The sequence below is a fragment of the Epinephelus lanceolatus genome, chromosome 10 (genome assembly GCF_041903045.1).
Source record: "Epinephelus lanceolatus isolate andai-2023 chromosome 10, ASM4190304v1, whole genome shotgun sequence".
NCBI lineage: Eukaryota > Metazoa > Chordata > Actinopteri > Perciformes > Serranidae > Epinephelus > Epinephelus lanceolatus.
The window spans coordinates 30,771,229-30,784,251 of record NC_135743.1 but is presented as its reverse complement, the minus strand read 5'-3'; the positions used below and the strand labels follow the sequence as shown (position 1 = coordinate 30,784,251).

The following is a 13,023-nucleotide window of genomic DNA, read 5'->3' as shown; positions in this document are numbered from 1 at the left end:
ACATGAAAAAGCAGGAAGTTGTGGACGATACTGCACAAAAGTTGTTCTTCATTATCATTACATAAAATCAAGTTGCTTTGATTTAGTTGTTTTATTAATTTTGCATAACAGCCACAAAGTCACAAAAGGAAAAAAAAATCATACCTTTCATAAAATACAACAGCATATTGCATGCAACAGAATTAAATACTGGTCAGACTGAACATTTCTCCAACCATTTGAATATGCAGAAATAAAACCACATATATAATCTCTTAATATCCTTACAATTAGCATTCCTCAAAATACATGAGGTATTGATAAAGTGCAATAAATCACTGCAATCTCTCCTTCATGAGAATGCAAAATGCAAAATGCTTTTACTCAGAGCCCCTTCATTTGATGAAAAAATATTGTCTTGTCTATAAAGTACATGTTTAGTAGATCCTGTGTGTTTAACTTCCCCACATGGGGTCACAAACTGAGTTAATCGTTCACAGTCACCCTTCATTCTGTTTTTTTGTTGTTTTTTTTAAATGAACAAAGACATTATTTTCCAGAAGTATTCATACAAAAAGTGTTAAAATATTACCCAGTGCACAAAGACTAAATACTTTCTTAATGGAAAAAGACAGGTTGATTATTCCCTGCTTAAGACTGTTGTTAGTAGTCAGTAGTCGTGGACTGAAGTGTTGGTCGATATCATCCGACTTCCCCAGTGAGCTCCCAAAGACTTGATCCCTGAGGTGGTATAGCGACCACTCAGCATTTTTAGCTCGCAACCATAGTGGATCGGGTAGAAGTTGAAAGAGGTCTGTAACAAAGCATAAACAGGTCAACACATGACCATGAGTAAAAGTATTGATAATTGTAACAAAAAGGAAAAGTTGAAGATAATTACATGTGTGGGCTGGCCAACTATCAGAGATCTCCCTGTACTGGTCACAAAGATCAGCTGATAGATATAGGCGGTGTTGTATTTGCCAGAGATCTGAAACATGACAGAGTGAGGACATTAACACACTTGGTACATGTGGTTAGTCCTCGATTAGTACACACATTTTGTGTTTTTCATATAATGATGAATATAGTATAATATGAATCACAGTACACTATTCAGTTTAAAGAAAAATGTTGCTGCTACTATAATTTCCTGGACCTGTATAATAAAATAGATGTATACTATTGATATTATTATTTTATAAATGTCAACAAATCATAAGTCACACTGTCTTATCAGAATGTTTCAAATACACACACACAGACACACACACACACACTGACCTGAATAATGTACTCATCATCATATAGTTCCAGCTCCTGTGCATCTCCAAGTGTGCGACCAAAAACGTTGGACCAGGAGAAGCCATTGCGCACCTGGAGACTGCAGGGACAGACACAGGAGAGAGGAAACACTGTTGAACACCAAAAATGGTACTGATGTGAAGAAGATGTGAGGACACTTAATAAAAGAATTGTCGTAATAGATTATTGCATGTGTAAGAACAAATAGGCTAGACAATAGAGCAAATGTGTTGGAAGCAAATTATTGAGGCATGAAGCGTGGCTCAATCTTACGGTTCACTTTTTTTTGAAAAAGCAAGTCCCTCCCAACTTCATTAAAACTTAATGGGCCGTCCCTTTGAAAATCCCAACACCTTCCCCACTAACAACTCAATATGACATTACATTCAACTGTTAAAACACAAAGCAGTTTCAGGTGCATAAAGAGGTCAAATCAGTGCTGCATTATAAACTTGTTAATGAATAATTTTCACAACATTCCCCAATTACACATTAGATAATGTAGCAAACATAAAATAGCATATTTATCAAATGCTCCAACCACCCTGTTTTGAGCCAAACACTACTAATTGAACAGTTACTACCACCATCAAATGCACTGGTTATAGGCTCTGCAATAGCTTAAGGCTAAAATAAAAACAAATGTGGACAAGAAGGAGGACAGACTGACCCTGTGATGTAAGAGTTGATCGACTCCCAGACCCTAACCCCCCTGATCCCTCCGTCTCCTGCTGTGGAGAAGGAAGTGCCACTCCCGGGTCCAACAGGAGGGGAGAAGGAGTAGTGCTCACTGGGAGCTGGAGAGGTGAAACAAAGTCATTATGTGATGGACAAGAGGAAGCTACTGCTTCTTGACTCAGCTTGACTTCACAATTTATACACACAGGTCTTATTAGATGCCACATGTTTGTAGAAAAAAGTATAACATTGCTATAGAAAGACTCAAAAGATGGAAATCTTACCAGACAGGCAGCTGGCGCAGAGCACAGCAAAGAACAGGAGAGAAAACATTCTAGTGTGTGAGGGTGTCCAGAGACAACACTGGAAACAGAAACCAGTTCAACAATCATCATCATCATCATCATCATCATATGATTATCAACAGCTATACACATTTCTTTACACATAACACCAATCTGGCATTTTGTTTTATTAAGCTGTAAGTCCACAATCCAATCCAACAATCTGTGGACGGCCTAAGGCCAGTAAATAAATAATATTAAAATCATCAGAATTTAATCAGTGCCCATTGTCACAGTAAGATCCCAATCAAGTTGGTCCATTACAAAAGGAGCTACATCCCACGTAGTTAAAACCTTCAGATACAGATGCTCAGACTCACCTGCAGTATAGATATCCTGAAACCAGCTGGAGTCCTGAGCCAAGGATGAGATGACACTGTCACACTGGCACTTATAAATATATACCCTCCTCCCTCCCTCCCTCCTCCCTCCCTCCCTCCCTCTCTCACCACACACACACACACACACACACACACACACACACACCCTTACATTCCTACTTGACAGCCTCTGCTGACTGAACAATAAGAGGCGTATTATTCTAAGAGTTTGAAATTGATCCAGGAAGACAGAAATGTTTTCAAGTACATCATTAGGTTGGGCAACATATAGCTTTCACCACATAAGGGAAAGGTAGTCACTTGAACTTGACTGAACCTAATAGCTCGTAAACTCCATCTCCCTTTAATCTGCGTCTCATCATTAACTACCTCCTTACGTTAAAACCAGTAAAACTTTGATAACTTGATAACTTTGATCCTAAAACTGGTGTTACATTAGCCCTGATTGATTTGAATTTCAAAGCTCATTCTTGACCTTAAAAGAGAGTTTACCCAGTTTACACGAAAATTTGGATTTTCAACAGATGTAGATGTCAATGTTATTTCCTTTGTTTTTAAAGATATTTTTTTGGGCATTTTGCCTTTAATGGACAGGACAGGTAAGCGTGAAGGGGGGAGAGAGAGAGGGGGGATGACGTGCAGCAAAGGGCCACAGGCTGGATTCAAACCCGGGCCACTACGGAAACAGCCTTGTATCTGGAGTGCCTGCTTTACCCACAAACTAAGCCACCGACACCCCATCGATGTTAATTCTTGACCTTGAAGACATTATGGACGAGAAGCTGGGCACATTCTATCTGCACATAAAGATCATGTGGCTGTGGCTCAGGAGGTAGGGCAGGCTGACCTCTTATTGGAAGACTGGTGGTTTGAATGCTGGCTCCTCCAGTCTGCATGTCGAAGTATATTTGGGCAAGATACTGGACCCCAAATTGCCTCTGAAGGCTGTGCCATTGGTGTGTGGGTGCATGTGATTATTTAGGTGAGCAGGTGGCACCCAAGTGTGCATGTGTGAATATGGTTCTGTAGTTTGAAAGCACTTTGATTGGGTAGAAGGCGAGGAAGGTGCTATACAACTGCAAGTCCCTTTACCATCGAAAGCTCAGGGACAACAACACAATTTTTATGGATGCTGACTTACATGTCCCAATTACCTGTGAAAATAGACTTTTATGATAACAGACAAACAAACAAAAAATAAAGACAACAGAATTGTTGGACTTAAGTATGGCCTTTTGTTCATCACAGTTCTGCTTACCTATTATTTTTGGATTAACTACAAATATTCAGCTCCCCATCCAAACCTTTGTTGTGTCAGAGAAGACAAACCTGACTTCATAGTTTCATCACCAGTTTTTCTCCAATGCATTCAAAGCCATTCAAAAACAAGTGTAAAGGTTAAAATGTCAAAATGTCCTGTGCAATGGCCTCTTGTGTGCTGAGAAAATATAGAGAAAGTTTCTGTCAGGAAGATTTTTTTTTAAAATGACCATTCACTTGTATGTATGACAAAACCCTTCATATTAGGTCATTTAAATACATTTGAATATCTTTTATTAAGTTTAATTTGTTTGTCAAAACATGGATTAATTAGCAAATAACAGAATTCACTCAAGCAACAACAACAGCAAACTTGTTCCAGTAAAAGAATTGATTAAAATCATCTGTCTGACTTCCCCGAACACATGGCATCCTTCCATCAACGGAAAGTTCCACAACATTGTTTCAACTGGTTCTACTGGACTGTCCTCTTTTAGCTTTCTCGGATGATGTCGCACACTTCTCAAAATCAAATCATCAAAAAACTTCCTGCTTTCAGATTTTGTCATGTGTTTGTACATGAATGATAATAATAAATATAGCTGCTGCGCAGCGATGGGTCGGGTCCGGGCATTTTTAGGCAATTCTGAGCAACAAGCAGAAGAATTAGAAGACATGTAGGAATTTAGCAACACAATTTTTGCTTAGCTGCCCAGACCCTAATAATTAAAGCTGCAAGCAGCGTTGGGCGGGACCTCAGACTCACATCGTTTCAGCCTCCAGCTCACATAGACAGTTAAAGACAAAGGTTGATCTTTCTACGACATTCCTACGGGCCGCAGTTGCAATTGTAGTGTGTCTAGGTGGCATGAAGATTGTCAGGAGGTTTTGTGGCACATGACATTTAAGAGCCCATAAAATCCAAACCGTTCGAGTAATGCCAAAGTTATTCAGAGGATCTGTTCAGCAGGGGTTGGCCTGTGACGTGTGTGAGTTTAAAGCTGATACGATAAATGGTGGGCCATTTTAGTGTGTCTAGGTGGTGCGAAGACATTTAAGAGGTTTTGTGGCACGTTACTTTTAAGAGGCCATAAAATCCAAAACGTTCCAGTAATGACAAAGTTATTCAGACGATCTGTTCAGCAGGGGTTGAGCTGTCATGTGTGCAAGTTTCAAGCCGATATGATAAACGGTGTAGGAGGAAATATTTTTTGAGAAAGAGAATTTTTGAAAAACGACATGTTACATTGAAAGGGCAAATAGCTCACTTCCTGTTGGATTTAGATTAGGGGTGCGTGATTTGTAGGTCTCGATGAGACAAACAAGCCAGTTTTGGTTTGATCTTTCAACGACATTCCTACGGGCAGCAGTGGTCATTTTAGTGTGTCTAGGTGGCGCAGAGATCGTCAGGAGGCTATTACACTCCTAGAGTTGGGCCAGGACTGGGACCTCTCCCCAGAACTGATGGACAAACTCGAGGCATTTACATGTGCCCTGTATGTTCCAAAACCATCAACCACCAAGGTCAACGAGCTCAGGTATCACCTTTTCTGTATCAAAAAAGGTGAAATCGAAAGCCATCAACTCCCACCATGTAAGGACTGCTTAATAACGAAAACATGCACAGCGGGCCAACTATCAAGCTCGCATATGGAGAAGATGTTTGGAGAACGACCTCCAAGTTCCATGCTCTGTTGGCAGAGGATGGAAGATGAAGAAAGAAGAGGACACTGAACACTTGGTGGTAGATTGGATGGAAGGCCAGCCAGCACCAGAGGCCATCCTGGATCTACTGGCCTGTAACTGTACAAAAAAATGCACACTTCCAAGATGTGTGTGTTGCAAATGGTCTCAGATGTACAGACATGTGTAGACTGGCACAATGTGAGAACCAGGCATCTACCAATGATAGTGCGGAAAGTTCAGATGAAGATGTGGAAGACGAGGATGACTGTTGTGATTATTAGGTAATGTAAAAGAAGTAAATAGTACAGTAACAATAATAGTGTTTGCCCGCTTTGCTTGTTTGGTGTGCCCTGCCTTACCTTGTCTCTGTCTCTGCCTCAAGATTTTCTTGTCCTCCGGTCACCTCAACTTTTATTTCAGCCTGACTCAGCCTGACTCACCGCCCTCTCCCTGGTCACAGACTAAAGCCTACTATTGTTGGTCAGTTGCAAGCTTTTGAGTATAGTTTCATATAATCATGTACACTTGTAGTTAGAGTTAATCCTCCTTACCACTTTGTTCTGCTCTAACCAGCTGTGTCCTCTACTTCTTCCAGGCCTCCACCACTGAAACTCCATTGTCTCCTCACCCTCCAATGCTCCACCCTTACTGTCTCTGGACTCCTTCCTTCCACTGTCCCACCATCCCGGACCCAAACCCCTTTTCAGAACCACCAATCCCTCCCTATGTCACCCTCTACATTAGGATTCACAATTTTATTATTAAAATCCACGTGATTACATGTGCCTTAGGGTTGTTATTGACTTTTCCAACATAAACAACAGGCCAATAATTGTTAAATAATACCATAAGGGATCTCTACAAATCAACTGAAGTTAAAAGCTACCGTTTTGTTTTCTTTCATTTGGGACACCTCATTTGTTTAGTGGACTGACTGCCTGAATATGCAGGCTATCTTTACAAGCTATCTTTACAGTTTTGGTATCGCTGGATTCAGTACAACCACACCTTTCCAACAAGCCTCCTCTCCTCTCCTCTCCTCTCCTCTCCTCTCCTCTCCTCTCCTCTCCTCTCCTCTCACTGCATGCTGGGAGTTTGGGCGTGTGGGCGGCTATGGAGTGTGTGGAGCTGCTGATTGAGTTTGGGACGTTTGGACTGTTTATTTTCGGTTTTTCAATCTTTCATCCTGTCCCTTAGGAAAAGGTAAGAGGAGTTTAATTCAACAAATTGTGGATTTACTGAGGAAAAGTTGGTATTAATCATATTGTTTCACTGAGCTATGGCGTCCCTCCCTGGTGAGGGTCAAGGCTATTCAAAAGAAGGCTGAGACATGGGGTCAAACATGGGGGGATTGCACATGCGCAGTGTAACTTGAGCTGCGATGCTGGAGGGTGACAGCAGGGGCGCTGGATAAAAAGCGCAGGATCCGCTCAGGTGATCAAGGAGTGCACTTGGTGCAGTCTGCTTGGACTTTTGGACGGCGGCTGCCTGAAGTTGTCGGAATTGCATCTCTGTCATTCTCATCCACAGCGTAGGCCACCAGTGACAGTCCAAAAATAAGCTGTGAAAATGACATGACCCAGCGGTGAATAACACCTTCCGACCCAGGACCGACTGCGGGCACCTCAGTGACATGTAACAAACATCCCCCTTATTTCGCGGTCTCACGCCATCTACTGAGCCTTTGAGGAAGTGCAGACCAGATTTTACTGCGCATGTGCAATCCCCCCCATGTTTGACCCCGTGTTTCAGCCTTCTCTTGAATAGCCTTGGTGAGGGTTCGCCTCCCCTGTCCATCAAACATGGGATCAGAGTTGTGGCCTCTCCACAGTACACCGTGGAACAGGTTCTCTTGGCTATAGGTGAACAGTTTGGTCATAGGAATATAACATATGGTTCTCGGATGAATAAGGCCGTCGTGGCCTTTCTCCGAGAGGAGCGTTTGTGGAGATGGGCCTGGTGTTGGATAATCTGTTTGTGGCCGTCTCACCGCTGTTTGTGCCCTCTACGTGGATTACCCTGTCAGGTGTCCCTCCCTTCATCCCTAATGAACTGCTGGAAAGAGAAGTGGCCCGCTTCGGAAAGTTTGCTAGCGGGTTCAAAACAGTTCGTCTTGGCTGTAAAGACGCCAGACTGCAGCATGTTCAGTCTCTACAAAGACAGGCGTTCATGTATCTGAACAATCCTGCGCAGGTTTTGGAAGTGTCTTTCAAAGTCAAATATGACAATGGATATTATGTTGTTTATGCCAGCTCTGGCAGCATAAAATGTTTTGACTGTGGTGATGTTTGTCATAAACACTCATCCTGCCCGCATAAAGAATAGGCTGCGGGCAGCAGTAGGCCTACAGGTGAGCAGCAGGCTGTGGGTCACGCTGGTAGCAGCGGCCCGCAGGCAGCACATGACGATACGGGGGAGATCGTAACCGGCACCCCGCACTCTGATACATTGCTCAACGAAAGAACTGAAAATAGTGAGAGGTGAGAGACATGAACTCTGGTAATGATGAGGCACAGGCTGTGGAGGAGAATGAAGATAGTGGACAGACAGAAGGTGGAGTGAATAATATTCAGACAGCTGAGGCTGAATGTGGAACAGCAGGTGAACTGAATACTGAAGAAGAAATGTTGGAGGATGACTCTTTGTCACAGTTCTCTGATATTGTGTCACAAGATGACAAGCAGCCATATTCGTTACAGGAGATTAACTATTTCCTGGATGGGACGTCGGTGGCTTAGTCAATAGTATCCAGCTGCAGCCCCGGAGCAGAAGCCCCTGATGTGACACAAGCCTCCAGCTTGCCGGAAGTGCCCCTGGCATGACGGAAGTGACTTTTCTCTTTTTTTAACAACTTTTTTAAGTAAAATTGCTTAACATTGCGTCTATGAATTGATGAATTGTCCATTTATTTTACCTTTATTTAATCATACAAGTCAACTTTGTTTTTTGTTGTTTGTTTTTGACCACCACGTGACGTTCAAACCATCAATAACCAGACCATAGGTGAGTGGATCCCAAGTCTCGAGCCCTGCCCTCGCCACTTACCAGGGACCTCTTCTAACCGTCACAGAATAAACAACATAGCTATTTTCTGTCAATTTATTCCAGTTAGCTTACCTGAAACCTACTGCGTTGAGATGCTGTGTCTTGCGAGCTCAGTTCCACACAAAGACCGCGACAATACTATCCAGCAAAACACGTCACTTCCGTCATGCCAGGGGCACTTCTAGCAAGCCAGAGGCTTGTGTCACGTCAGGGGCTTCTGCTCCAGGGCTGCAGCTGGATGCTACTCGGCTTAGTGGATCGAGCAGGCGCCCATAAACAAGGTTCAAGGGTTCAAGTCCAGCCCGTGGCCCTTTGCTGCATGCCACTCCCCAACTCTCTCTCCCCCCTTCACACTCACCAGTCCTGTCAATTAAAGGCTAAAATGCCCAGAAAAATATCTTTAAAAAATAAAAACTATTTCCTGGATGAAACTTAAGGCAGGCAGTCTGTGTGGAAGTGATTTCTTTCCAGATGTGAACAGATTCATTAATTCTGTTCTAAAGATAAGGAAACTGGTCGGTTATGAACAGCTGAGTAAACAAAAAAGGTTTCTTCCTAAAAAGATACTGACTAAACTCAGGAAAGAAAAGCGGGGAAAGGGTCCCATAAATGCATAAAAAATAAAAATGGGTGAAGCAGCACTAAGGGTGGTTTCCTTTTCTTGGAAGGGTTTCAATGTCATCTTTTTCTTCTTTCTCATTGTACTCTACATGGAGGTTTTAAGAGTAGGAACCTTAAACATCAATGGAGGGAGGGATAGAGATAAGCTAGCAGTGTTAGCTGAGCTGAGCAGGACCAAGAATATAGATGTTTTTCTTACAGGAGACACATAGTTCAGTAGACAATGAAGTGGAGTGGGGAATGACTTGGAGAGGACAGTTTTTTCTAAGTCATGGTACTAACCTTAGTGCAGGCGTAGTGATTTTGTTTTCATAGCACCTTCATTTAACAAATGTTTCAGCGAGTGAAGTAGAGCAGGGCAGGATTCAAGTGGTGCAAGCAACAATCAGAGACATACCTTTTGTTTTTATGAATGTATATGCTTATAACTCTGGTGCTGATCGCATTGATTGGTTTCATAAGCTGAATGATAAACTAAAACAGCTCAACAGTAGCTCAGTAATAGTGGTAGGTGGAGACTGGAACTGCACTACACATCCTACAGTTGATAGGAATGCAGGAGAGCCTCATCCACCATCAGCCTCTATTTTGTCCAGTGTAGTTACAGAAAATGACCTCACAGATGCTTGGAGGAATCTTCATCCAGCAGTCAGACAATATACATGGGTGAAAGTCACAGAGGGCAGTGTGAGGGCAGCTAGATTAGACAGGATATATAATAATCAAACTTACAAAGCTGTGCAGAACTTTTTATCATTAATAAAACTGTCCCTAGTTCGTATCACCCCTCCTTGAAGATCCGCATATTTATTTGAACCCAACAGCGACAAAAAAGCCTTTCTCTATATGGCTATTTAGCGTAGCCTCGTTCGGGTCGGACACACAGCGGAAGTCAGCAAACCAGAATACGGCACCCCAGGCAGAAGTGATTCTGCTCGCCCGCAGCGGCCCACAGCGATTAAACCACAGAAGAAGAAGGAGCCATGTTTACAGTGAGCGAGTTTACATGCACACTAATAAACCGATGATTATCTGATTTCTGGAGTTACCTGATTATTCAAGTGGTCATGTAAACAGCATAATCCGATAGGCTTTATCAGATTAAAGCCATTATCTGATTATGAGAAATCAGATAAACACACCTAGCTTTTTCCCCAATAGATTATTCGGTACATGTATACCCTTTAATCTGGGTTCTTTCGGGTTTTGCTATTTTATACTCCCACTCCACTACATTTTAGAGGGAAATATTGTACTTTCTACTCCACTACGGTAATCTGACAGCTTTTGTTTCCTTTCAGATAAAGATTTTACATAAAATAATGTATTTTTATATTCTCAGTGTTTAAATTGTCACTTTTATTTTATCTTACTTCTATGTTATGCACTTTGTGTGACAAGTTTATATACAATACACTTGTATATTGCACTTTGCAGTACTTTTACTCCGAATCTACCCAAAGTATGTAGAATTGGCTCCACACTGATAAACTACACATTAGAATGCTCTCACATGTATTTGTTAATGATAAAAACAAACAGTACTGTAAGAATATAAGCTGTCAGCATGATGAGTACTTTATTTTGCAAATATATGACTAACTTTTCGAGGTTTTTCAAGGACATGAGTACTTACTGTAACAGGAAGTTTGAGTTTTATGTCATGTACTTGAGGAGAAATCCAACTGAAGAACTGAATCATGTAAACCAGGTTTTTCTGATTATCAGATTATTGAAGTGCACGTAAATGCGTCAAATCGGATTATTACCATTACCTGATTATTCCCAGTTATCTGATTATTGTGCGCATGTAACCGTGCTCAGTGTTCTTCGAGTAAGCAGTACGCAACAAGCATTGCTGAACACATAACACCTAACAGTTTTACCAGAGATGTATCTATGAGGACTTGATTGTACTTTTGATGTCATGGCGGATAACGAAGGAGCATCATGTAAAATTATCTGTGACTGTGACCATGAACACAAATACACAGCAGGCAGTTGTCCTCAGTTTATAAGAAATTCAGAACTACACCAGAACATTTATGAACAGGTCTTACTTTACTACTAATTTGTGTGTAACGTTAGCATGTTAGCATGTTTCCACTAATTACTTGGACTGACCTAATGTTAGTAGCGTTAGCTTTGCAAGCAAAGGCTGCAGGTAACAGCTTTGCTGTGTTAGGATTATGTTATGTCTTCACTGTGTATCTTCACATAAAAGACTACTCTGACGATTTGGGAGTTATGTCCGTTCTCTATCATTTTCATATTGAGACAACATGATCGATATCTTTTTTGTGTCTGTACGTCCAGTGGCTGGGTCTCAGCGGTTAGCATTGCACTTATAGGGGGTCAGTATGTCCTGTGCTGTGATCCGCAGAGGGATACACCAGTGAGCAGGCACAGGCATAGATGTAGCCTGTAAACAAAACTCAGCTGTTTATTTAGCTTAGCGATATCTCCGGACTATAGTAGCTGCAATGGACGACTTTGAACGCGATTTTGAAGAGTTTCTTGTAGCGGACACAGACCCAGAGCCATACCTGTTTGAGCCGGAGCATACATGTGTTGGATGCTGAGCAGGCGAGAAGAGAGGCTGAATCCTCCGCTCCCATTTTGTTGCACAGAATGGGATTCGGTGCTACCATCGTTGGGGAGATATATCATCAGGAGGAAAACCGCCGCAGAGAGTGCATCACAAGGAGTGAAAACTTTGCAGCAATCACTAATCCTGGCGTGATTGAAACTTTTTTTCCTGAGATGAACTGGAATAAACGCCCAGGCCTGCAGGAGCTGATGGACAGCTTTCAGTCAAGTGAGTAATATCGTCCGTGTCATCTCTTTGTTTGCTTTTACTGAGTGACCTAGCGTACCTGTCCCAGAGCCAGCTGCAGCTGTTGCTCACCGGTGTATCCCTCCGCGCAAGATGTACTAACCCCCTACAAGTGCCATGCTAACCGCTGAGACCCAGCCACTGGATGTACAGACACAAAAAAGATATCCATCATGTTGTCTCAATATGAAAATGATAGAGAAAGGGCATAACTCCTAAATCGTCGGAGTATTCTTTTCACATAATAATGCGGACTCAGCAGATGACTTGTTAACTGTTTATTCCTCCTTACACCGAACATAGACGGCTGCTTCTCATTGTTTCCAGTAGCACAACAACGGTTACTACATTACCCAGAATAACTTGAGGCTCACACTACTACGGTAGCCTTAGTAGCTCAAAATACACAACAGATTAGATCAGAACAGAAACACGACAGAAGAATTTACTGAGTAATTTTGCTGTTTCCACTAATTACTTGGACTGACCTGACGTTAGTTAATCCTCTCGCTCTCCAAAACAAATGCATGCGGTAATTGCCGGTTGCAGTCGAGATTTTACGACACCAGGCTGTGGATGTCATACTGCTTCGACCAAAGGGGCGCTATAATCAACGAAAACGAAAAGTTCCGCACAGCTGCTTTAACTAAAGCAACAATATCACCTGCTGGTTTTTCAGATCACCATTCAGTGACTTTAAACTTTTCCTTATTGGTACACCCTCAACGTTGTCCCTACTGGCATTTTAATACGCGTCTGACCTATGATAAGTCCTTTTGTTTGTCTTTCTCTGATTTCTGGAGTCAACTTAGTTAAATGGTGGGAGATAGGAAAAACACAAATTAGAATCTTCTGTCAGCAGTACACAACACACACAACAGCTTTTATAAACATAAGTGACATGAAACACTGCTTTATGCTATGGTTT

General features: G+C 42.1%; 1 protein-coding gene across 1 annotated transcript; it reads right to left on the bottom strand.

The window, feature by feature from the left end:
* Window positions 1-76: 76 nt before the first annotated feature.
* On the bottom strand, window positions 77-2,675 carry LOC117265675 (zymogen granule membrane protein 16-like). Its single transcript, XM_033640301.2, has 6 exons — window positions 2,627-2,675; window positions 2,247-2,325; window positions 1,955-2,081; window positions 1,264-1,363; window positions 881-970; window positions 77-793 (listed from the first exon to the last, which is right to left on the bottom strand). Exons 2-6 carry the CDS (start codon window positions 2,293-2,295, stop codon window positions 650-652), a joined length of 510 nt encoding a protein of 169 aa, XP_033496192.2. The 5' UTR covers window positions 2,296-2,325; window positions 2,627-2,675; the 3' UTR covers window positions 77-649.
* Window positions 2,676-13,023: the final 10,348 nt, after the last annotated feature.

Bases quoted from the DNA above. Each gene is read 5' to 3' on its own strand.
- LOC117265675 (XM_033640301.2), bottom strand. From the start codon at position 2,295: ATGTTTTCTCTCCTGTTCTTTGCTGTGCTCTGCGCCAGCTGCCTGTCT. The intron at 2,082-2,246 runs GTAAGATTTCCA...TCACCTCTCCAG, and splicing joins CTGCGCCAGCTGCCTGTCTG to CTCCCAGTGAGCACTACTCC. The intron at 794-880 runs GTAATTATCTTC...GCTTTGTTACAG, and splicing joins TAGTTGGCCAGCCCACACAT to ACCTCTTTCAACTTCTACCC.